Below are 26,733 nucleotides of genomic sequence, written 5' to 3'. Positions count from 1 at the left end.
CTGATATCCAAATGTACTTACATTGGGAGTCAGTACATAAACAATCCTTGATGTGGATGACATTCTGTTTGGATTGAACCAAAATCCAAAGTTACATAATCCATTTAAGTGGGAGGAGCCATTTATTTGTACAGTGTACTCACTCTGCACTATAAATGTCCAATGTGAAATAATATAATTTTTTTCCTTTGTATTCTTTGACCATTTTTATTTAAAAGGATCTTACATTGTTAAATGTTTGGAAGACAACGTTCAAGTTTTCCAGTTAAAACCTTGACAAGTTGAAGACAAAATATATCAAACCTCTCTTTATATAAAAAGTCAGGACTTGAGAGAGATGTGTCAGGGCTGGATGAGTGTCAGGACTTGAGAGCGATGTGTCAGGGCTGGATGAGTGTCAGGACTTGAGAGAGATGTGTCAGGGCTGGATGAGTGTCAGGACTTGAGAGAGATGTGTCAGGGCTGGATGAGTGTCAGGACTTGAGAGAGATGTGTCAGGGCTGGATCATTGTCAGGACTTGAGAGAGATGTGTCAGGGCTGGATGAGTGTCAGGACTTGAGAGAGATGTGTCAGGGCTGGATGAGTGTCAGGACTTGAGAGAGATGTGTCAGGGCTGGATGAGTGTCAGGACTTGAGAGAGATGTGTCAGGGCTGGATGAGTGTCAGGACTTGAGAGAGATGTGTCAGGACTGGATGAGTGTTTATAAGACAGCACCTTAAATAAGGATTTTCTCTTGTTTTCTTCATATTCAGTCCACATCGAGTCTACATAATTTTTCATATTGATACATTCGTGTTATCATTTGGCTCTGCATTGGAAAATGGCCGTGTTACGGGCTCCTGACCAATTGTGCTATTTATTTTTTATTTTTTTATGCTGATCGTAACTTTTTCTATACATATTGTTTACGCCATTGTTTCCTATGACTGAACAGAGCTTCTGGACATCAGAACAGCTATCACTATCCTCATTTCCATTGATCATCCTTAAGATGTTTCTACAACTTGATTGGGGTCCACTTGTGGTAAATTAAATTGATTGGATATGATTTACAAAGGAGCACACCTATCTATAAGGTCCCACAGTTGACATTGCATGTCAGAGCAAAAACCAAGCCATGAGGTCGACGGAATTGTTCGTAGAGCTCCGAGACAGGATTGTGTCGAGGCACAGATCTGGGGAAGGGTACCAAAACATTTCTGCAGCATTGAGGGTCCCCAAGAACACAGTGGCCTCCATCATTCTTAAATCGAAGAAGTTAGGAACCACCAAGACTCTTCCTAGAGCTGGCCTCCCCGCCAAACTGAACAATCGGAGGAGAAGGGCCTTGATCAGGGAGGTGACCAAGAACCTGATGGTCACTCTGACAGAGCTCCAGAGTTCCTCTGTGGAGATGGGAGAACGTTCCAGAAAGACAACCATCTCTGCCGAACTCCACCAATCAGGCCTTTATTGTAGTGGCCAGACGGAAGCCACTCCTCAGTAAAAGGCACATGATAGCCCGCTTGGAGTTTGCCAAAAGCACCTAAAGACTCTCAGACCATGAGAAACAAGATTATCTAGTCTGATGAAACCAAGATTGAACTCTTTGGCCTGAATGCCAAGTGTCACGTCTGGAGGAAACCTGGCACCATTCCTACGGTGAAGAATGGTGGTGGCAGCATCATGCTGTGGGGATGTTTTTCAGTTTTTTATTTGGAATACATTTGCAAAAATATCTAACAACCAGGTTTTGCTTTGTCATTATGGGGTTTTCTGGGTAGCATGATGAGGGGATTTTTAAAATTTTATTTAATAAGGATGTAACGTAACAAAATGTGGATAAAGTCAAGGGGTCTGAATACTTTCCAAATACACTGTACACACGACATACAACACAGCACAATACACACACACACAACACACACCAACACAAAATTTGAACGAAGTGACGTAAAAAGTAAACACAGAAATAGCTTCTCCCTCTCCCTCACTCACACGCTCTCTCTTTCTCATCCTCCCGTTCTGTCTGAATGTGCTGACTCTAGACCTATGACACAAACCATCAAGATAACAGATTATTAATAAAAACGAAGAAGAAGAAGTGTACATGTAACTGACCAGTACCTTTCCAGTAGGATGCATTCCGTCTCCATGACAACACATCTACTCTTGTACGGTGGTACTATTACAGTAATATCAACTGAATCAAAACTTTTCTCCCTCTAAACTACAAAGGCATCTCTCTCTCTCTCTACAATGGGCTTTATTGGCATGGGAAACATGTTTACATTGCCCAAGCAAGTGAAATAGATAATGTGATGATTTAGTTGATAACTTTAATAGCAAATTAAGGCCAACCATTGATGCCATAGCTCCGGTAAAGATGGAAAAGGACACATCCAAACAGAGAGCCCCTTGGAGGAGTGAGGAAACTAATCAATTAAATAGAAATTGCAGAAAGGCAGAGCGGAAGTGGAGAAAGTCAAAGTTGCACCTTGGCATATATAACAAGGCAATTAGAAATGCCAAACAGGCTCATTTTTCTAACTTGATCCCTAACAATCAGAATAATTAGATAGTGCTCTTCTCCACCATTGGTGGCCTCATAAGTCATACCCCCTGCAAACCTATGTGAACTTTCATCCACATCTAAATGTGATGAGTTTGCAGCATAATTCCAAGATAAGATAACCAACATTAGGCTAGGTATCAGTCAAGCAACACCTGATGAGAAGTTTTATGACATTTGCCCTAGCCTACCACGCAAAGGCACTATGGAGTTATTTTCCCTGGTTGACACAGACATGTTTAGGAAAGTGATATCACAACTCAAGCCTTCTCGATCCTATCCCCACCACCTAATTCAAAACAGTTTTTAATTGCATATCTGAAGAAGTGCATGATATTGTTAATCCCTCCCTGTTCACGGGCACTTTCCCCACCGCACTAAAAACTGCTATGGTGAAACCCCTTCTGAAGAAAAATGATCTTGATTCTTCAGCATTTATCAATTTTCGGACACTCTCCAACCTTCAATTCTTTAGCAAGATTCTGGAGAAATTGGTATTTTTGAAAAATTCCACCTCGGCGAAAATTCACCTCACATGTGGTGTTCCGCAAGGTTTGATTTTACATTTGTGTGTCGCCAGAGGATTTTAGCTCCACACATACAGTACATTATTGTATTAGTGATTTAAATACTTGATGCTCACAACTTCCTCCAGCTAAATAAAGACAAGACCGATGTACTTACCAGTGCCAGGCAAAAGTTTGGACACTCCTACTCATTCAAGGGTTTTTCCTTTATTTTTACTATTTTCTACATTGTAGAATAATAGTGAATGAAGACATTAAAACTATGAAATAACATATGGAATCTTGTAGTAACCAAAAAAGTGTTAAACAAATCAAAATATATTTTATATTTGAGATTCTTCAAAGTAGCCACCCTTTGCCTTGATGACAGCTTTGCATTCTCTCAACCAGCTTCATGAGGTAGTCACCTGGAATGCATTTCAATTAACAGGTGTGACCTCAACATCAACTGTTCAGAGGAGACGGCGTGAATCAGTCCTTCATGGTCAAATTGCTGCAAAGAAAACACTACTAAAGGACACCAAAAATAAGAAGAGACTGACTTGGGCCAAGAAACACAGGCAATGGACATTAGACCGGTGGAAATCTGTCCTTTTGGTTTGATGAGTCCAAATTTGAGATTTTTGGTTCCAACCGCTGTGTCTTTGTGAGACACAGAGTAGGTGAACGGATGATCTCCACGTGTGTGGTTCCCACCCTGAAGCATGGAGGAGGAGGTGTGATGGTGTGGTTCCCACCGTGAAGCATGGAGGAGGAGGTGTGATGGCGTGGGAGTGCTTTGCTGGTGACACTGTCTGTGATTTATTTAGACTTCAAGGCACACTTAACCAGCATGGCTACCACAGCATTCTGCAGTGATACGCCATCCCATCTGGTTTGCGCTTAGTGGGACTATCATTTGTTTTTCAACAAGACAATGACCCAACACACCTCCAGGCTGTGTAAGAGCTATTTGACCAAGAAGGAAATTATGTTTTTATGTCTTCACTATTATTCTACAATATAGTAAAAATAAAGAAAAACCCTTGAATCAGTAGTTGTGTCCAAACTTTTGACTGGTACTGTATGTTTTTGTTGTAAAAGTGCACTAACTAAGATATAGCTTTTTCTCCCACTCTGTATAGTGCACTACATTAGGGTGTACCCATTAGAGTGCCCTCAATGCCCCTTTATTCTCCGCCAAGAGTGTCTGTACACAGTGTCCTGTTGGAGGGAAACACATCAAGAGAAACATCCGTGAAGGGAATACAGCTTCTCTTCTTGTCTGCATCCCAAATGGCATCCTTTTCCCTATATAGTGAGTTCCCATAGGTATCTTATCCAAAGTAGTGCACTATATAGGGAATAGGATGCCATTTGGGAGTCAAACCTGGCTTACGAATGAGAGGGTGACCCAGTGTTTCTCGAGTGAAAGACAGAATGAATAAGATGCAGGGGGAAACGTAAATACAGTGGACAGGAAGGGCTACTGGCCAGATAAAAAAAGACAGGCACACACGCGCGCACACACATACGCACACACGCACTCATGCACACACTCACACACACCAGAGTGTAGTGTTACCTCTTTATTCATCTGTTGGCTCTCTCCAGCCTTTTGATGCCGTTTCCTATTCTGTCATCTGCATTAGCATTCACTTCCTCTGCACACTCATTTTACGTTCCAAATGGCACCCTATTCCCTATATAGTGCAGGGCCCTGGTCAAAAGTAGTGCACTACGTAGGTAATAGGGTGCCATTTGGAGTGCAGTCTCTTTCCTCTCTGCTCCTTCCGTCCAGTCTGGTTTCACAAGTTATTTATAGTATTTCTAGTCTTGTATTCTTCATAGTTTACAGCTGGTATAAAAAGTGCAGTGAAATGCTAATGTACTAGCCTTCTGTGAACAACAAAACTCCTGGCGCTGACAGCCTTCTGGCAGAGCTGCTTAATAAGAAGGGAGGTTACTTCCAAAACAGAACGCTCCACCAGTACATCACTGAGGTTTTGTTACGAGAATTTTGTTCTCAGCTGTTCATAATACCCAATTGAATTAATTACTCAGCCTGAAACACAGAATTTGTAAGAAACTGATTGAAATGAATCAAGCGGAGGCCCAGCTACAATTGTCAGGAATGTTTATTTAGAGAGCTCTGCTTATCGTTTCCGGTACATTGGTCTATATACCTCACATTTTGTCATAAACGTCCCTCCTCCTCTCAAATACAATGACAACATAGTTCACAAGTCTTCTTCTCATACAGTGTCCGCCACCTGTTATACAATCTACTACAAGCCCAAGGTCTCTCCCCTCCCTGGGTGGGGAGAATTCCATCCCTGTTATCAGTTTCACAGTGGTCAAGTTGTCTGCCACAGTTCCTTGCCTACCAACAGTCCCTCTTTCTTATGGACAAACATGATTCATCAGACAGGATATAATTCTGTTAGTTATAATTCTACGTTAAATGTATACATAATTTAGTCATTATTCATAAAATTCCCATAACAGGTTTGGGACCGGGAGATCATCCCCCAACAGCGGCGGGATGCAAACAGTGTCACCATCTATAAGAACAAAGGTGACAAGTCCATCTGTGGCAACAACCGAGGGGTATCCCGTCTGGCTGTTGCCGGCAAGGTCCTGGCCAAGGTGATGCTACAAAGGCTGGTAAACAACATCACAGAGGTACTGCTGCTAGAGTCACAATGCGGCTTCAGAAAGAACAGGAGTACGGTCGACATGATATTCATGACACGGCAACTCCAGGAGAAGTGCCGTGAACAACATCAGGACTTTTTCATGGCCTTTGTCGACCTCTCCAAGGCCTTCGACACTGTGAGCAGGGAACTACTATGGGGCATTCTACTCAACATCCTTTGCCTGTTCCATGATGGGATGATGGGTCGGTTGGCCATAGGAGAGCAGGAGTCAGTGCCCTTTGGAGTAAGCATCGGTGTGAGGCAGGGGTGTATGCTGGCACCTGTACTCTTTAACATCTTCTTCCTATGTGTCACCCAGTTTCTCCACAAGGAGCTTGAGGACAGCAGTGGGGTTGCGGTGAACTTCAGGCTAGATAGAAACCTATTCAACATCAGGAGGCTCCAAGCAACCACCAAGGTTTCGACGGAGCAGGTTCTTGAGCTGCAGTATGCTGATGACTTTGCTCTTGTGGCCGACACTCCGGAAGACCTTCAGTACGTCCTTGTAACAGCTGTGAGGGTCTATAGCAGGATGGGACTGTCTATACACACCACCAAAAACAGAGGTGGTCTGACAATGGAGATCCAGCCCTCCACCCACCATGCCTGTCTTCGCCATTGAGCATAAATCACTGGCAATAGTCCCATTATTCAAATAGCTGGACAGCATCCTCTTGGAGAATTGCAGCATCGACCTCGAAAATTAAAAACAGGACTAAGCAAGCATCAGCTGCTTTCGGGAAACTCAGACGTAGGGTCTTCCAAAACAGGCATCTCCACCTCCACACCAAAGTCGCCGTCTATCACCACACTTCTTTACAGCTGTGAAGCCTGGGTTACTTACAGCCGCCACAATAAGCAGCTCGAGCATTTACACATAAGATGCCTGCAGCGCATCCTGGGAATCCCCTGGTGTGACCGTGTGACCCATACAGAAAGACTTGCTGAGGACCAACTGCAAGAGTATGGAGGCCATGGTCACCCAACACCAACTGTGCCGGCGTGGGCATGTCATTAGAATGTCTCAGGAGCGCTTGCCGCAGAAGATCCTGTATGGCCAGCTACATCTTGGCCGGGGGTCTGTAGGGGGGCCAGCTACATCTTGGACGGGGGTCTATAGGGGGGCCAGCTACATCTTGGACAGGGGGTCTGTAGGGGGGCCAGCTACATCTTGGACGGGGGGTCTGTAGGGGGGCCAGCTACATCTTGGACGGGGGGTCTGTAAGGGGGCCAGCTACATCTTGGCCGGGGGTCTATAGGGGGCCAGCTACATCTTGGCCGGGGGTCTATAGGGGGGCAGATGCCGCGCTACAAGGACCAGCTGAAAACGTCGCTGAAGAAGAGCAACATCAAACCCACAGACCTGGAGAATGCTGCTGCCGACCGGTCCACCTGGCGACAGCTCTGCCAGAGCGGTGTACAGCGGTGGAAGGAGGAGAGGAGCACAAAGAAACAGCGAAAACAGCTCAGGAGACATACAACCATGCCTTCCCCCGCCAACAAAGACTACATATGCCCCACCTGCAATAACGTTTGTGGATCTCAGATTGGACTCTACAGTCACCAAAGAATTCACTGTTACCTCAGAAGTGAAAGTCATCATCGGACACGATGGAACAAAACGTGTGTGTGTGTGCGTGCGTCTGCGCGTGTGTGTGAGGGTTGCATGTGTGGGTAGACAGAGACAGCTAGGGTTCAGATACCTGAAGTGAAACAGAATATGAGCTTGTGAGATCAGATGGCCTCATTTTCTATTTTTTTATTTATTTACACACTCCAACATTTACAAACAAAGCATGTGTTCTTTGTGAGTCCACCAGATCAGAGGCATGAGCAGGAAAGTTCCTAATGAACACAACCCAAATGTAACATAATAACTAATTAGCTATGATAACACAATGAGACTAACCAGGGCCCATAGGGATCTGGTCAGAAGCAGTGTAGGGAATAGGGTGCCATTTAATAATATATGCCAAGTAGCAGACGCTTGTATCCAAAGCAACTGTATGCATTCATACATTTTACATATGGATGGTGCTGGGAATCAAACATACATACAGTGCTGGGAATCAAACATACATACAGTGCTGGGAATCAAACATACATACAGTGCTGGGAATCAAACATACATACAGTGCCGGGAATCAAACATACATACAGTGCTGGGAATCAAACATACATACAGTGCTGGGAATCAAACATACATACAGTGCTGGGAATCAAACCCACTGCCTTGTCGTTACAAGTGCCATGCTCTACCAACTGAGCTAGAAAGGACACACAACAGACGCGTCAGTGTAACTAATGAGCTACAATACAACTCACAGTTCACAATTTGGCCAGTAGAAGGCGCCAGATGCCTACTCCTCCTCTCACGTTAGTTAATGCAAGGATGTAGGCTGATGTAAGAACCAGCTGGGTCGGTACCACTCCTGGACCACCCAAGTCAAGCTATTAGGCTTCTGCAGTTTAGGTTAGTCATGTTAGTCCTGGCACCCTATTCCTTATATATTGCACTATTTTTGACCAGATTTCTATGGGCCCTGGTCAAAGGTAGTTCAGTATAAGAGAATAGGGTGCCGTTTTGCCAGAATTGCCATATAGCCAGTCTTTCTCTGTGGATAACTTATTTGAACCAGTGACAGATTTGGCTGGCAAGCCAATGTAAACACAGCTAAAAGGCTACTGATCTGAATACCAAATAGCAGTTACATAACATTAGGCTATGTAGGCCACATACCAGAACACATTCAGCTCTGTTCTATGCAACCAGGTCAGCTACTGAATATACACATTCACACTAACACATATCTGATTTTAAAATAATGTGAAACGTTTGGCCCCCAAAAGGAGTTTTGTGTTTAGGATGACATTGTAAGAGGTAAACCGATGTGAAAGAGGTGTGTACTGTACCCAGGTCAATATTTATATGGTATACATTGGAAACACAAGTTTCTTAAAGGGGCAGCGTCCTATTTTGAGATGTAAGAAAATCTTCTCAAAATCAATTTAGAAACAAAAATGTAAACAATTAATACAATGCAATTCTAAAGAATGGAGTGAACAGCATTTTAATACTTATAATAACCAAATATAGCCTATAAATAGCTGCATATATAGAGAAAACATGACCACAATGCATTTAAAAACTACACCATGTCCCGGCCAGTAGAAATTCTGTTCGGGCCAGTAGGTTTAGGATCAACTGGCCCGATCGAGCCAAAAAAGTTAACATTGGACCCTATCAAAGCCTACGAATAGGACCCAGAGTTTTACCTGACCAGGTCATGAGATTTGTAAAAACTCCAGACCCCAGAAAAGACACAAATGTTGACACACCATTTTTGAACCTGTGGTGCCACGTCTGTCTGTCTGTCTGTCTGTCTGTCTGTCTGTCTGTCTGTCTGTCTGTCTGTCTGTCTGCATGTCTGTCAGTCTGCATGTCTGCATGTCTGTCAGTCTGCATGTCTGTCTGCCTGCCTGTATATGTCTGTCTGTCTGTCTGTCTGTCTGTCTGTCTGTCTGTCTGTCTGTCTGTCTGTCTGTCTGTCTGTGGTGAAGGTCAGGTTAGGTCTGTATTATGCAATTAAGAGGTGCATAATAACATCCTTTGTACATCTACCTCATGTAGCCTAGTTGTAATATGTTTAGTCTATGTTTATTGATACATTTATTGATTAAAAAGATGGCGTGCAATCTGTTTCAAATCAAATCAAATTTTATTGGTGACATACACGTGTTTAGCAGATGTTATTGCAGGTGTAGTGAAATGCTTGTGCTTCTAGTTCCGACAGTCCAGTAATATCTAACAATTTCACAACATATACCCAATACACACAGATCTAAGTAAAGGAATATAATTAATAATATATAAATACATGGACGAGCAATGTCAGAGTGGCATAGACTGAGATCAAGCAGATAGTATAGATGACAGTATATATACAGTTGAAGTCAGAAGTTTACATACACTTAGGTTGGAGTCATTAAAACTCGTTTTCAACCACTCCACAAATTTCTTGTTAAGAAACTATAGTTTTGGCAAGTCGGTTAGGACATCTACTTTGTGCATGACACAAGTAATTTTTCCAACAATTGTTTACAGACAGATTATTTCACTTATAAATAATTGTATCACAATTGCAGTGGGTCAGAAGTTTACATACACTAAGTTGACTGTGCCTTTAAACAGCTTGGAATATTCCAGAACATGATGTCATGGCTTTAGAAGCTTCTGATAGGCTAATTGACATCATTTGAGTCAATTGGAGGTGTACCTGTGGATGTATTTCATGGCCTACCTTTAAACTCAGTGCCTCTGCTTGACATCATGGGAAAATGAAAAGTAATCAGCCAAGACCTCAGAAGAAAAATTGTAGATCACCACAAGTCTGGTTCATCCTTGGGAGCAATTTCCAAATGCCTGAAGGTACCACGTTCATCTGTACAAACAATAGTACGCAAGTATAAACACCATGGGACCACGCAGCCGTCATACCGCTAAGGAAGGAGATGCGTTCTGTCTCCTAGAGATGAACGTACTTTGGTGCGAAAAGTGCAAATCAATCCCAGAACAGCAGCAAAGGACCTTGTGAAGATGCTGGAGGAAACAGGTATAAAAGTATCTATTTCCTCTGTAAAACGAGTCCTGTATGGACATAACCTGAAATGCCACTCAGCAGGGAAGAAGCCACTGCTCCAAACCGCCATAAAAAAAGCCAGACTGCAGTTTGCAACTGCACATGGGTACAAAGATAGTACTTTTGGGAGAAATGTCCTCTGGTCTGATGAAACAAAAATAGAACTGTTTGGCATTAATGACCATCGTTATGTTTGGATGAAAAAGGGGGAGGCTTGCAAGTCGAAGAACATCATCCTAACCGAGAAGCACGGGGGTGGCAGCATCACGCTGTGGGGGTGACAGCATCACGCTGTGTGGGTGCTTTGCTGCAGGAGGGACTGGTGCACTTCACAAAATAGATGGCATCATGAGGAGGGGAAAATGATGTGGATATATTGAAGCAACATCTCAAGACATCAGTCAGGAAGTTAAAGCTTGGTCGCAAATGGGTCATCCAAATGGACAATGACCCCAGGCATACTTCCAAAGTTGTGGCAAATGGCTTAAGGACAACAAAGCCAAGGTACTGGAATGGCCATCACAAAGCCCTGACCTCAATCCCATAGAACATCTGTGGGCAGAACTGAAAAAGCTTTTGCGAGCAAGGAGGCCTACAAACCTGATTCAGTTACACCAGCTCTGTCAGGAGGAATGGGCCAAAATTTCCCCAATTTATTGTGGGAAGCTTGTGGAAGGCTACCTAAAACGTTTGACCCAAGTTAAACAATTTAAAGGCAATGCTACTAAATATTAATTAAGTGTATGTAAACTTCTGACCCACTGGGAATGTGATGAAAGAAATAAAAGCTGAAATAAATCATTCTCTCTACTATTATTCTGACATTTCACATTCTTAAAATGAAGTGGCGATCCTAACTGACAGGGAATTTTTACTAGGATTAAATGTCAGGAATTGTGTAAAGCTGAGTTTAAATGTATTTGGCTAAGGTGTATGTAAACCTCCGACTTCAATTGTATATATGAGATGTGTAATGCAATATATGTAAACATTATTAAAGTGACATTAAAGTGGCCAATGATTTCAAGTATGTGTATGTAGGCTGCAGCCTCTCTGTGCTAGTGATGGCTATTAAACAGTCTGATGGCCTTGAGATAGAAGCTGTTTTTCAGTCTCTCGGTCCCAGCTTTGATGCACCTGTACTGACCTCGCCTTCTGGATGATAACATGGTGAACAGGCAGTGGCTCGGGTGGTTGTTGTCCTTGATGATCTTTTTGGCCTTCCTGTAACATCGGGTTCTGTAGGTTTCCTGGAGGGCAGGTAGTTTGCCCCCGGTGATGCGTTGTGCAGACCGCACCACCCTCTGGAGAGCCCTGCGGTTGTGGGCGGTGCAGTTGCCGTACCAGGTGGTGATACAGCCTGAGAGGATGCTCTCAATTGTGCATCTATAAACATTTGTGAGGGTTTTAGGTGACAAGCCAAATTTCTTCAGCCTCCTGAAGTCTGTGTGGGTGGACCATTTCAGTTTGTCGGTGATGTTGTACGCAGAGGAACTTAAAACGTTCCACGTTCTCCACTGGTGTCCCGTCGATGTCGATTGGGGGGTGCTCCCTCTGCTGCTTCCTGAAGTCTATGATCAGTCTTCTTCTGCTTTTATGGAGTGTATATAGTGCAAACAAGTTTTAGGCTACTGCTTCTCATGATGACACAAATATTTGACAGTAAATAGCCTCCCATTGTTTCATAAGACCTGTTTTACTTCTTCAAATCCTGAGGTGATGCTGCATTCACGTCATGTCGGAAACTTGGAAATTCTGAAATGTTTGACTTTCTAATGAAGAAAGATAATACACAAGTTTGATCCCACTAGGGCATTGTTAGAATCAATTTGAATCAGACTCGACATGAGCGCAGCAATATTCTCTCATCCGACATAACTCAAAACTCATGGAAACCATGTGTTTGATGTGTTCGATACCATTCAATTTATTCTGTTCCAGACATTAATACGAGCCCTTCTCCCCCAATTACAGTGCCACCGGCCCCCCGTTGCAGTTTGAGTCCATGTGGAGGAGAGTGATAGGGGCGGTGGAGATGGGGGTGTGAGCAGGTGTGTCAGGGCAGGGGTGATGTTGTCAATGTGTCCGGCTGTATGTTGTTGTTTGTATGTGGATGTTTTGTATTGTAAAAAATATATATACACTACCGGTCAAAAGTTTTAGAACACCTACTCATTCAAGGGTTTTTCTTTATTTTTACTATTTTCTACATTGTAGAATAATAGTGAAGACATCGAAACTATGAAATAACACATATAGAATCATGTAGTAACCAAAAAAGTGTTTAAACATATCAAAATATATTTTATATTTGAGATTCTTCAAAGTGGCCACCCTTTGCCTTGATGAAAGCTTTGCACACTCATGGCATTCTCTCAACCAGCTTCATGAGGTAGTCACCTGGAATGCATTTTAATTAAAATGTGTGCCTTCTTAAAAGTTAAATTGTGGAATTTCTTTCCCTCTTAATGCATTTGAGCCAATCAGTTGTGTTGTGACAAGGTGTGTTGTGTGTGTGTGTGTGTGGGGGGGGGGTATACACAGAATATAGCCCTATTTGGTAAAATAACAAGTCCATATTATGGCAAGAACAGCTCAAATAAGCAAAGAGAAACGACAGTCCATCATTACTTTAAGACATGAAGGTCAGTCAATACATCAAATTTCAAGAACTTTGAACGTTTCTTCAAGTGCAGTCGCAAAAACCATCAAGTGCTGTGATGAAACTAGCTCTCATGAGGACCACCACAGGAATGGAAGACCCAGAGTTACCAATGCTGCAGAGGACAAGTTCATTCGAGTTACAAGCCTCAGAAATTGCAGCCCAAATAAATACTTCATAGAGTTCAAGTAACAGACACATCTCAACATCAACTGTTCAGAGGAGACTGTGTGAATCAGGCCTTCATGGTCGAAATGCTGCAAAGAAACCACTACTAAAGGACACCAATAATAAGAAGAGACTTTCTTGGGCCAAGAAACATAAGCAACGGACATTAGACCGGTGGAAATGTGTCCTTTGGTCTGGAGTCCAAATTGGAGATTTTTGGTTCCAGCTGCCATGTCTTTGTGAGGCGTGGTGTAGGTGACTGGATGATCTCCGCATGTGTATTTCCCACCGTAAAGCATGGAGGAGGAGGTGTGATGGTGTGGGGGTGCTTTGCTGGTGACACTGTCTGTGATTTATTTAGACTTCAAGGCACACTTAACCAGCATGGCTACCATAGCATTCTGCAGCGATAAGCCATCCCATCTGGTTTGGGTTAATGGGGGACTATCATTTATTTTTCAACAGGACAATGACCCAACACACCTCCAGGCTGTATAAGGGCTATTTTACCAAGAAGGAGAGTGATGGAGTGCTGCATCAGATGACCTGGCCTCCACAATCCCCCAACCTCAACCAAATTGAGACGGTTTGGGATGAGTCGGAACGCAGAGTGAAGTAAAAGCAGCCAACAAGTGCTCAGCATATGTGGGAACTCCTTCAAGACTGTTGGAAAAGCATTCCAGGTGAAGCTGGTTGAGAGAATGCCAAGAGTGTGCAAAGCTGTCAGCAAGGCAAAGGGTGGCTATTTGAAGAATCTCAAATATAAAATATATTTTGATACGTTCAACACTTTTTTGGTTACTACATGATTCCATATGTGTTATTTCATAGTTTTGATGTCTTCACTATTATACTACCATGTAGAAAATAGTCAAAAATAAATTAAAACCCTTGAATGAGTAGGTGTTCTTAAACTTTTGACTGGTAGTTTATATATCTAATTTTAACTCAGGTTCCGAGTTTGCGAGTTGTATTGAACTCTCATAAGCTCCGAGTTTCCCACTTGTAAAGTGATTGAACCAATAGGCAGCTCGAGTTTCCGAGTTGTCTTGAAATCACCAAGAGAACAGGAATTGCGGCATCATCATCCGAACAACGCCCGCGTGACAGTCCAATAGGAGCACGAGCTGTCACCGTACGTCACACCGGGATGTGGCTCGTGTAGAGGGGAAGGAGGTTTATATACCCTCAAAGTAAACTCCCGAAACTTTTAGAAGCGTCAGTACTGAGTTGAGTTGGCTATTATTTAAATAGGCCTATTTATCTCTTTACAAACGTTTCACACATTTAGTCTCATTGAGGCTATCCAAACTTGTCAGGTCAGTCAGTCGGTCCATAATTTATTTGAAAAGTAATTTTTGTCAACTTGAAGGAGCATCATCATGTATCCAGAATCTACAGTGGGGTACGTGTTTTCCTACAATGTCCACTGTTCATTACAGCTGCGGATTCAGATATCAGAAGAATCAGTAATAGTAATTGTGAACCTTATATGGTGCTGTACGGAATTGTTTCATGTTATGAGTGAGTGTGGACTAATATAGATTAATGTGCGTACTTAACGGAAAGCCGTGGTATTTTGCGTTTCTGTAGCCTGCTATACTTTATTATTATTTTTGGTCCAGTCCTAGGTTAATTTGTCAACAGTTTTTCTTGGAAGAGCAGTTTTACCCGGTGACAGGCGCTAAACTAATGGTTAAAAGAACATCTGTCTAGAGTGGTATGTGAAGGGTTTTACTGTGTCTTCAATTCTAAAGGCTACAATTATATCATGCCAGAAGGCTAACGCATAATTGGATTAGGCTCCATTGCAGACTTTTACTGGGCAGTGGAAATTCCTCAACATGGAAAATGTGCCGTAACTTTGCGCGCTTGGTTCGTCACGTAGCCCAGCCCCGTGAAAATAATCTGTTACTAGACCTACACATGCCATGGGGTGTGTTAACATTGTGGATGCTGGTAGTACCCTTTTACTGTTAAACCAGAATCAGATGAAGATTATTTACAATAGGCGAGAGCGTACGTGTGTGGGAAGTCCTTGGTAAATGTTCTCAGTGGTAATCTTGTTGTAATGTTATATTACATAACAAAAGGCTGCTTCGGACACAGCTGTGTTTCCCAATTCCCTTCTCGCTCCACCGCTTTAACTCACACTCAGGGTTGTGACCCAAATGGCACCCTATTCCCTTTATAATGCACTACTTTTGACCAGGGCTCATAGGACTCCGGTCAAAAGTAGTCCACTATGTAAGGCATAGGGTGCCATTTGAGCTATGACCACAGATGGTCATGCCCATCTCGCTGTTTTCTTACTATGAGGCTGTTTTCCCACACCTCTCTCCCTCTGTCAATTACATTTCTATTTTCATTTCAATTTAAGGGGATTTATTGCCATGGGAAACATATGTTAACATTGCCAAAGCAAGTGAAAAAATAAATAAATAAATATAAAGTTCCAAAATAATAAACATTTCAAATGTCCTATTATGTCTATATACACCATGTTAATGATCTCTCTCTCTCTCTCTCTCTCTCTGTCTCTCTCTCTGTCTCTCTCTCTCTCTCTGTCTCTGTCTCTCTCTCTCTCTGTCTCTGTCTCTCTCTGTCTCTCAGGTGCAGCTTTGAGGAGTGCAGCGCTACAGCAGAATGGCTCCTGTCCCGGACAGAGATGCGCCCCCTGGTGGGGATAGTTTGTGGCTCAGGCTTGGGAGGCTTGGCAGAAATGCTAAAAGATCAGATTGCATTTAAATACAGCGACATTCCTAACTTTCCCCAGAGCACAGGTGTGTAGTGTTGTATGCGTGTTATGCATGTATACTTATCTCTAATACACAGTGTGTGTGTGTACTGATCTAACTGGTTTTTGTGTGTTCCAGTGCATGGTCACGCTGGCAGGTTGGTGTTTGGCATGCTGAAAGGGAAAGCATGTGTTTGTATGCAGGGAAGATTCCATCTCTATGAGGGATACCCCATCCATAAGGTTTGTTGATGTTTATATATGTATACTGTATATATATATAGAGAGAGAGAGAGAGAGAGAGAGAGAGAGAGAGAGAGAGAGAGAGAGAGAGAGAGAGCTACCTATACACTGTAGTTACTTACCAAGATGACATTGAAGTGGCCTAGTTACAGTTTTGACTTAAATCGGCTTGCAAATGTTGTACAATCCAGGTGTGCAAAGCTCTTAGAGATTTTCCCAGAAAGACTCACTGCTGTAATCAAATCACATTTTATTTGTTACATGCACCGAATACAACAGGTGTAGACCTTACAGTAAAATACTTACTTACAAGTCCTTAATCAACATGGCAGTTTTAATAAAAAAGTTTTAAAGAATTTACTAAAATAAACTGAAGTAAAAAATAAATAAAATAAGGAAAAAAATGAAAAATAACAATTAAGGAGCAACAATAAACAGTAGTGAGGCTATATGCAGGGGGTACTGGTACAGAGTCAATGTGCGGGGGCATAGGTTAGTCGAGGTAATTGAGGTAATATGTACATGTACGTAGAAGTAAAGTGACTATGCATAGATATTAAACAGAGAGTAGTAGCAGTGTAAAAATGGGGGGTGGGGTCAATGAAATTGTCCAGGTAGCATTTTAATAAGCTGTTCAGGAGTCTTCTGGCTTGGAGGTAGAAGCTGTTAAGAAGCCTTTCAGACATAGACTTGGCACTCCGGTACCGCTTGAAGCTCTCAACCTGCTCCACTACAGTCCCGTCGATGAGAAAGGGAGCGTACTCGGTCCTCCTTTTTCTGTAGTCCATAATCATCTCGTTTGTCTTGATCATGTTGAGGGAGAGGTTGTTGTTCTGGCACCACACGGCCAGGTCTCTGACCTCCTCCCTATAGGCTGTCTGATCGTTGTCGGTGATCAGGCCTAACACTGTTGTGTCGTCTGCAAACTTAATGAAGGTGTTGGAGTCGTGCCTGGCCACTGCCAAACTATTCACTGCCAAAGGTGTGAATACTTATGTAAATAAAATATTTCTGTATTTCATTTGACAAATTTGCAAAAAAAAATCTAAAATATGTCTTCACTTTGTCATTATGGGTTTATTGTGTGTAGATGGGTGGGACTTTTTTTTCCCCACCCATTTTAATTCAGCATGTATCACAACAAAATGTTGAATAAGTCAAGGTGTCTGAATACTTTCTGAAGGCACTGTATGTATCACTGCCTGTTTTGTGAGTGTTTTTGTGTGTTATTTAAGCCCTAGTATTGGATTCCTGCCATTCTTTTTAACCACCTCTCTTACTTTCTTTTGTTTGCTGAAGTGCAGAGGCCTACCTGAACTCTTGTCTTCGCATCAGTATAGCTGGCTGTGAAATACGATGCGAAGACAAGAGTTCAGGTAGGCCTTTGCACTTCAGCAAACAAAAGAAAGTAAGAGAGGTGGTCTTTGATGATTAGCTGATGCCACGGGGTCAGCTAATCTTCATGTGTAAAAAAAATAATTTAAAAAAACGTAATAAACAATTACAATTTAAATTGCCAAATATTGCAGGTCACAATGCCCATGCGGATTTTCAAGCTGCTGGGTGTGGAGACTGTCATCCTGACCAATGCAGCTGGAGGTCTCAATCAGGACTACAAGGTTGGGGACATCATGATCATCAAAGACCACATCAACATGCCTGGGTTCGCTGGGAACAACCCACTGGCAGGACCCAATGATGAGAGGTGTGTGGTTATGTATATAGGGAACGGTTAGGGATGTACAATAGAGTGATTACGGAATGCAATTTAAAAAGGGTGCCGATGCCCAAAAAATACGTTTTACTTGAATTAAGCAAATGTAATTACTAGGCAATGTTTTTGGGGCGTGCATCCTTTTCCCACGACTGGTTTATCAGGGACTGAAAACGGGTTTGGTTAAGTTACCACCTTCTCCTCCTCCTAGGTTCGGGGTTCGGTTCCCCTCCATGTCTGATGCGTACGACAGGGAACTTCTGCAGCTGGCACAAGGTGTGGGGGCGGAGCTTGGCTTTGGTGACTTCCTGAGAGAGGGAGTTTACTGCGTCCTGGGCGGGCCCTCATTCGAAACCATCGCTGAGTGTCGTATGATGAACAGACTGGGGGCTGACGCTGTGGGTGAGTCCTGGAGCAGCTATCACAACACCTCAGCACTACTACAATCATCTTCTACTCTAGCAACAATTTAAACTTCTAAACTTCTTCCACTGCCATAACAATACTTTTGCAAGCACTCCGTTGTTCTTGTAGTTTGCTCTTGCAGCATTTCATGCAGAATTATGAAGAATGCAACTTTTGAATTACATTGTCAGTTAGTGCATTGCTTTTGTTCTCCCCTTTCTCGTTATTCTAGGCATGAGTACGGTGCACGAGGTGATTGTAGCGCGTCACTGTGGGATGCGTGTGTTCGCCCTGTCCCTGATCACCAACCAGGCTGTGATGGACTACGACAGCCAGGAGAAGGCCAACCACAAGGAGGTCCTGGAGACAGGCCAGCTGAGGGCAACGCAGCTAGAGAGACTGGTGTCCAACATGGTGACCTACATAGAGCACAACAATAACGACGCCTGATAACTCTGACTGACCCTGGTTACACCGTGTGTGTGTGTGTGTGTGTCTGTGTGTGTGTGTGTGTGTGGTGTGTGTGTGTGTGTGTCTGTGTGTGGGGGGTGGAGGCGTCTGGCCAAGCCAAGCTGTTCTTTTTCTGTACTTTAACATTCTTCAAGGTAGCTGTTTGTTGACAACGTGAATCATTGTTTAATGTTTGTTATGAAAAAATGACAATTCGGAGTAAAGTACTATTATTTATGAGCCCTGCACTAAACGTTTATAAATATAGAGCTGTATTGAGGTGAATTGACCCGGACTGACAATAATACATTAAATTAACTTTATATTTATTTTTGTTCAGTTCAGAAATACTTGCACGTTGTACCTTCCCTAACAAGTGTGACTAATAATGTAGATTTTAAAATTAGATGATATAGGTGAAGTAAATTACCAAAACGTACGGGTGTTCCCATAATATAGTGGGCTCTAAAGTGCGACCAATTTGGTCGCATATGCAACAAAATATTTAGCTGTGCGACTGCAGTTTTAATTTTGGAGCACAGAAAGAAAGGAAAATGGATAGCTTCTTCAGGAGATCAGTGATTCTAGTAATGATGGTTTAGTATGAAGATGCCTAGAAACTGCTTCTCCAATAGAAATCCCAGATCACGCATGTAGTTATGCGATGTCCCGGCAAAGTTAGTTGGCTAAACTCATGTGCAGAAACACGTCATTGGGTCGAACTGTCGTGTCGCACTGAACTGCGTATTTGCATTCCGGTAAAATCAATGCCACTCCTTCGATATAAATGAAAACGTGTCAGTTTGTCACTTTAACAAGGTTATGACATGTTCAGCTACTTAAAACATTGGCTCGAATCTAGATTGAAAATCGAGAAAATTAACAACTAAGGAAGAATTTTCCACTTCTCATTGATTTCCCAAACCCCAGTCTGGTTTGTTGAGTCGGCTTTGCGAAGCGTTCATGGAAGTATCATAATGTTGTGCCTCTTTGAGTTTAGAAACTCTGATCATAGCAATGAGTGAATGACGGTTGTGACTAGAGTGACTTTACGTAGCAGGTTAAGAGAGCATTTGAGCTAACCCTAGCCATTTTATACCCTTAACCTAAATATCGTAATCAACCACGTTAGTTATCCTAACTTGCTGCATAAATTCTACTAACCTGCTATGAAAAAGTAACTTCCGGTAATGGCCGTACCCCTTTCTAGTCAAACCCATGAATGTCAGATATCTTGCACGTAGTCATCACAAACTTGACGCTCTTAAAGAGACACTGTACCATTTTCAATGTAATGCATCTCAATAAGAAAATAGTGCTTTTACACAATGTAGAAACCTTATATTCCCCACATGACCGGTATTTGTATCAACATTTTAGCTTTTTATAATAAACCAATGTATTTACAGCATAACATATTCGTTTCTAGGGCACAACACGTGCTTCAGAAGTAAATAGAATTAATATAGGCTATATGCTCTTTTTTTATTATTATTGTGCTTCTAACGTTTTAAAATTGGGAGCACCAGTGCTACCAATGACATGTTTGAATTTAGAGCAGTGACTGTAATGTGCTGTAAAGTAGAAGTGTGTTGGTATACTAACAATTATGTTCTCTGTATATTTTTAATACTTATTTATAGAAGCACTTTTTTATCGTGTAATGTATGCTTTTTCGTCAACGTCTTAAAAGGTGTTAAACTAGATTATTTTACCTTCCAAACGGCGGGTAGTTTTAGCTTTGCCTTATAAGAATGCTCATGAATGTGTATATCAATGGGGATTGAAAGGTGAATATAGGGTATTTTGTTGGTGCTACACTCAAGTCTTACTGTCACAATAAACAGAGTCAACTTGATAGACTGTGGTGTTCAAGTGTCACTTGTTTTCTATGTCTCTGTAGAATTACTGTGTTGTCTCACCACAACCGTCAATCCAGGAAGCTCTGTACCACTTTCTCACCCAACATATTTTAATGCCATGTAGCACCTCCAGCCAGCAATTTCCATGACGTCAGCGCAATGTTTTCTTATATATACCCATACAAGGTCATGAGTAGGTTCTACGTTTTACAAGCTGTCCTCCCCATCCCTTTAAGAGCAGGGGTGTGTCCCAAATGGCACCCTATTCCCTATATATAGTACACTGCTTTTAACATGTTCACTATATAGGGAATCGGGTGCCATTTGGGATGTGTCCCAGATCCTCCTATCATAATTAACTATTTTTGTTTTATGCCTAATGTGTAAAGTATGACTGCGCTTGAGAATTGTGTTGTCAATATCTAAATCAAGTTCAACCAAACCTGGTTGCTTTTTAAAACTAGCATCACCTTAATTGTAGAATAACACAAAGGTTGCATTTCCCTGCTCAGACATTGCATGCATCAACCAATGGTTGCGTGCCACATCAGACAGTGCAGTCAGCCACCAGATTGTTATAACACAATGTAGTTATCTGATACGTAAAATACCTGTTGTAAGATCTGGCATGAGTCAACAACGTCAGAGCAGGGGAACACAGCCTCAATCTGGGGGGTGATGGCCAGAATAGAGGTATTAACTGTATGACACTTTTAGATCAATTACTGACCCCAATAAGGAAACATCCATTTCCTATTTCTTATCAATGCAAGTGACAAACATTTCTGCAACCTTCCCAAATAGTCAGAATCAACTATAGGATTTGGTCCTTTCCCAGGCTTGGAGCTGCTAGTCTTTTACCAGGTTTCGAGCTGCTGGTCTTTTACCAGGTTTCGAGCTGCTGGTCTTTTACCAGGTTTCGAGCTGCTGGTCCTTTACCAGGCTTCGAGCTGTTCCTTGGCAAAACTAGAAGCTGTAGTTGAAGCACTCCGGTGTAAAGTTTCCCCTAGGTACAGCTCAAAGATCAGCTTCCCCTTCCCCAATCCTAACCTTAACCATTGGTGGGGAAAATGCTAAACTGGATCAGCGTCCAGAGGCATCTTCACTTTACTCCGGTGGGAGCAGGAACAGTAATCAGGAAGTGACGTCAGTGTTTGTAAATGGGGAGGAATGCTCAGGCCATTGTGTGCTCTGTAAACGGCATTTATACTGTATCTGCTGTGTACTAAAGGTTCCGCCCCAGAGATGTGAAACTATGCACACACACATAGCCACATCAACATTGACCCATGTCGTAGCCTGGGTACCAGTCTGTTTGGCTAACATTCCACTCCTTATACTCCATGGCATATGACAAGGAGTGGAACATTAGCTAAACAGACTGGTACCCAGGCTAGTCATGAAGTTAACTGTTGCAAAGTTACTCTGCTATGCTTAAAACAGCAGCTTCAGATCATACTGTAACTTTTCAAATGTATACTGAACAAAAAATAAAGCTGTTACCAGAGAATTTAATGTTAATTGCTCTATCACAAGCCACCTCCAACGTCATTTTAGAGAATTTGGCAGTACATCCAACCTGGCCTCCGCATCACAGACAACGTGTAACCACGTCAGCCCAGGACCTCCGCATCCTGCTTCTTCACTTGCGGGATCGTCTGAGGAGTATTTCTGTCTATAATAAAGCCAGTTTCTGGGGAAAAACTCATTCTGATTGGCTGGGCCTAGCTCCCCAGTGGGTGGTCCTGGCTCCCAAGTGGGTGGGCCTATGTCTTCCCAGGCCCACCCATGGCTGCGCCCCTGCCAAGTGATGTGAAATCCATAGATTAGAGCCCCAATGAATTTAGTAAAGGAGAACTTCAAATGGGGGTTAGTTCCTGTAGCAAAAGTGCACTAGGGTGACTATTAGTTTGCTCTGTTCTGAAAGTTGAGTACCACTGCCCTCTGGTGTGTAGAGATTTACACAATTTACAATCCAATAGAGCAGTCAAGACTCTACAAAGGTTTCCCTGATTATGAATTGGTTCCACAGCATACCGTGTGCGTCTATGGGCCGTAGTCGAAAGTAGAGCACTATATAGAGAAGACGGTGCTATTTGGGACACACCCACTGTTATATGACATGAATAGGTAATAACAAAACATTTAGCCAGTATACTTGATTATGGAGAGTACCGATTTTCATAGTTTATTAAAAGGCCTGATGCAAAACTATTCACTGTGTATTTTATTTCATGAAATGTTTCTGTAGTGTTGAAATTAGCATAAAACATCAAAGTTCAAATTTTTCTTCAACTATTTTAATTTTTAAAGTAAAACAAATAAACTCAGCTTTGAGGACCATATTTACGGACTTCCTGGATAGAGGTTTAATAATAATAATAATAATAAGACCCACTCAGCTATACCCAGCATGAATAATCCTGTGCCTTTTCAGATGGTGCAGAAGAGTGAAAGTCTTGCCACACTGAGAGCAACCATACGGTCTCTCTCCACTGTGGACACTCTGGTGTGTCTTGAGACTGCTCTGCTGGGTAAACCTCTTCCCACACGTGGCACAGCTATAGGGTCTTTCTCCCGTGTGAATGCGGTGGTGTATAGTCAGGTGTGAGGAGCAGTGAAAACTCTTCCCGCAGACGGTGCACCGAAACGGCCTCTCTCCCGTGTGACTTCGCTGATGTATCTTGAGATAGGACAGGCGACTAAAACTCTTGCCGCACTGCGAGCAACTGAAAACCTTCTCTGTTATGGCTGTACCCCAGTGATTCTTTGAATTATAATGAGGCATAGTGAAGCTTCTGAGGCCACCTGGTGTAAAAGTGTTATTGTTCAATCGAATCCCTAAATGGGAGGCAGTTGGTCTGCCAGTGTCACCCAGTCCAAAGCTTCGCTCTGCTGTGTGTCCAGTGTCTTGAGGCCTGGACGGTGGGATGTGATTATCCCTCTGGGAGAACACCTGATCTCTCTGCCTGGTCTGCTGCTGTGAATGGTTGATCTGCGGTCGGCACTGAAAAGAACTAGACACAGACTGAGATGCACTTACTTTCTCTTTCTGAAAGACTTTGTTGTACATTGATCCATTGCACGGTCTCTGTAAAGGTGAGCTGGCTGATTTACTAGGGCCTTCCACTGGGCTAGAGAGGGGCTGTGGCTGGGGTTGAGCCACGGAGCGATCTGGAAAACTCTCGGAATACTGCTCGGCTACATAAGAGAAATCAGGAAAGTCAGTCTCTATGACTATGTCATCGTTCCCTTGAACTATAGACGACCACAGTTGACTGTCTCTTTCATCCATTACAAACTCAGAGCTCAAGGGGTTCTGCTGCTTTACTGTGCCCCTCTGACATCCAGCCTGACTGAATCCAGAATGTTCTTCCTCCTTCTCAGTCTTTATTACAAACTCTAGAACACTGGTCTCCTCCTCGCCACAGTGCCCAGACTGAGACTGGCACAGCTCACTAAGCTTCTCTTGACCTTCTGCCAGCTGCTCCTCCAGGAGGATTAGTGGGTCCTGATTCTCTTCTTCTTCCAAGTCCTGATGATTCCCAATGGGAAGCTTCTGAATGGCATTATTGCCGTATGTGGTGTTTCCTAGATAGAAGGTGCAAAGACAATCGTTATAATTGCAAAGCAAAATAAAGGATATATTTGTAGTTACTTACAGTATGTCAAGAATTGCATGTCCTTCTTATATGTCCCAAAAAATATATAATTGGAAAGCAAATGTTATCAAATGAAGGTTCAACACCATGGCCAGTAGAACACTTTTTGGAAACAAAGTAGCCCAAACCCACCCTATCCCCGACATTTAACCCAAGCTTTATGGGCCCCTGTTCAAAAGTAGTGCACTATATAGGGAATAGGGTACCATTTGGGACAGAGCCAGTGTTTTGAACAGAAGTAGGCCTGTCCAATGAACCCAATGAATGCAGTCGCCGTGCCCGAAGAATGCAGTTACCATGTCCAATGGCCCAATGAATTCAGTTACCCTGTCCATTTGGTTCTCTGTGTTGCTCCCGTCTCCATGATCCATCATCCTGTCTCTCTAGCTTAATGAAAGGGGTTTCTATCTCTGCAAACTAGAAGTACGAAACTATTAAACAGTATGCATTGTCAATTTGTCAGGTTTCAAGTCTAAGATTTAATTGGGTTATGGTTTTTCTAGGACGTTGTATCCCTTTCGGCTCCTAGTTGTCAAAGGGCCTCAACAGACATGCACCGTCAAGGCCCTTCGGTCAACTCGGAGCCGAAAGGAATACGATACTACCAATCTCTGATTCAACTACACAATAATCAGTCTATGGAGCACAGACCTTGACTTCTCCCAAAGCTGACCCAAACACATCCTCATCTCCTCGTTGACTGGGTCTCCAGTCTGAAGCACAGCCGTCCATGTATTTCTCTGAAACAGCAGATTATTACAGACATAAAGAACACTCCCAGGACTCTCCAGTAGTATTTTTCTGACAGGTAGGCAACCATAAGATTCCGACCTTATTTATGGTCGCTGTAAGTACATCTTCCCAGTATGGTCCAGAGCCGGCGCGAGATATGGTTCAGAAAACGTTGTGTGTGTGTGTGTGTGTGTAACCTTTAATTAATTAGGCAAGTCAGTTAAGAACAAATTGTTGCGCCGCCCTATGGGACTCCCGATCACGGCCGGTTGTGATACAGCCTGGATTTGAACCAGGGTGTCTGTAGTGACGCCTCAAGCACTGAGATGCAGTGCCTTAGACCGCTGCACCACTCGGGAGCCCCGAGTTTTCTAACCAACGTTCCTCAATCCAGGGATAGAAGATGGCGCTGTACTACTATAATTGTCCAAAATGATACACTGAGAAGACTGAAATACTGATCGCTTTTACTTAAACTGCCCTTTTGTCCTCATGCTAGACTAAAGCAACCCATTGGATTCCACAACACTTCAGGTAGCTACTCACCTCAACGCTAGGCGTCGTATTTTCACGGAATCCATGGGCTGCTATAGCCTAGGTAGACTAACATTGGGACGACAAAGACAGTTTAATAAAGAAATAGCAGTATTTCAATATTGTCGATGTAACATTTTGATAATGGGAAAATTAGGATTACAGCGTCATCTTCCATCCCTGGATTGAGGTACGTTTTCTGAGCCATATCTAGCGTCTGTTCTGTGGTGTCCTGAGCTAGCTGGTAGGTAACGTTAGCCTGACAACTACATTTCAAAACATAAATCGGCCCAATAACATCTATATTTCTCTATCTAATGTTTTCCTTGAATAAACACCACCACATAAATACTTAGCTAGGTATTAGAATAGCAAATTACAATAGAGGCCTAGCCTGTATGACTGAGCGCTTTGGAGCTAACGTTAACTAGCTAACATAACAGTAACGTTAACTGGTACAGTACTCACCAGTTTGTCGTGGAATCCGCGCAATCTTCAGTTCATTATCCATCAGGAGCAGTTTTCTCCGCAGAATTTCATTTTCATTATGCTTCCGAGATATTTCGAAATGTAATACAGCACAGTTATCATCGATAAGTTTGGCGATTTCTGCCACAGCTGATTTGGCTAAAACCTCCATGATCGAGGTTAGTTGTGTCTGAAGGGCGATACAGTTAGACATTTTGAGTGTCGTTTAAAAACGAGTTAATGTAAATGTTATTCTAAAAGCTAGCTAGCTACATCAGCCAATTTAAATGTCTGCAAAATAAACCTAGCTAACGTTAGCTATCTACTTCCGAGTCTAAATCTTCCTCTATCATATAATGGCGGTCAGCAAACAAATGTTAAAGGTGCATGCCGCCACCTACTGTGCTGGAGTGTATGGACAATCATGGTTTACAACATTAGTTCCACATTTCTAAATCCTCCAACCTAACTCAGCACTTCTGAGAGAGAGAAAAAAAGCCTATTAACTTCTAATAGACCATGCCCCAAATCCCTTCCAAACCCCCCAACCCTGTCCAACCTCAATGACATTACACTTAAATCTTTCCCTCTCTTCAACATACTTGCAACAATATAACAACACATGCTCCATCGTTTCATCGACCATACTCTCCAGACACAAACCAGTCACATGCTTGCCAACAAGATGTAAAGACGAG

General features: G+C 42.7%; 2 protein-coding genes across 2 annotated transcripts; one reads left to right on the top strand and one right to left on the bottom strand.

Annotated features, from left to right (window-relative positions):
* The first annotated feature begins 14,377 nt into the window (after positions 1-14,377).
* Positions 14,378-20,635, top strand: LOC129813599 (purine nucleoside phosphorylase-like). The gene is made up of 6 exons (XM_055865935.1): positions 14,378-14,633; positions 15,842-16,011; positions 16,105-16,208; positions 17,738-17,913; positions 18,134-18,324; positions 18,560-20,635. The coding sequence occupies exons 1-6, from the start codon at positions 14,611-14,613 to the stop codon at positions 18,775-18,777; spliced, it is 882 nt and encodes a 293-aa protein (XP_055721910.1). The 5' UTR covers positions 14,378-14,610; the 3' UTR covers positions 18,778-20,635.
* A 2,216-nt stretch (positions 20,636-22,851) lies between these two features.
* On the bottom strand, positions 22,852-24,297 carry LOC129813598 (zinc finger protein 723-like). Its single transcript, XM_055865934.1, has one exon. It carries the CDS (start codon positions 23,932-23,934, stop codon positions 23,038-23,040), a length of 897 nt encoding a protein of 298 aa, XP_055721909.1. The 5' UTR covers positions 23,935-24,297; the 3' UTR covers positions 22,852-23,037.
* Positions 24,298-26,733: the final 2,436 nt, after the last annotated feature.

The sequence above is a fragment of the Salvelinus fontinalis genome, chromosome 17 (genome assembly GCF_029448725.1).
Source record: "Salvelinus fontinalis isolate EN_2023a chromosome 17, ASM2944872v1, whole genome shotgun sequence".
In the NCBI taxonomy this organism is placed as follows: Eukaryota; Metazoa; Chordata; class Actinopteri; order Salmoniformes; family Salmonidae; genus Salvelinus; species Salvelinus fontinalis.
Note: the sequence above shows the minus strand (reverse complement) of the source record. Positions and strands in the feature narration are given on the sequence as shown.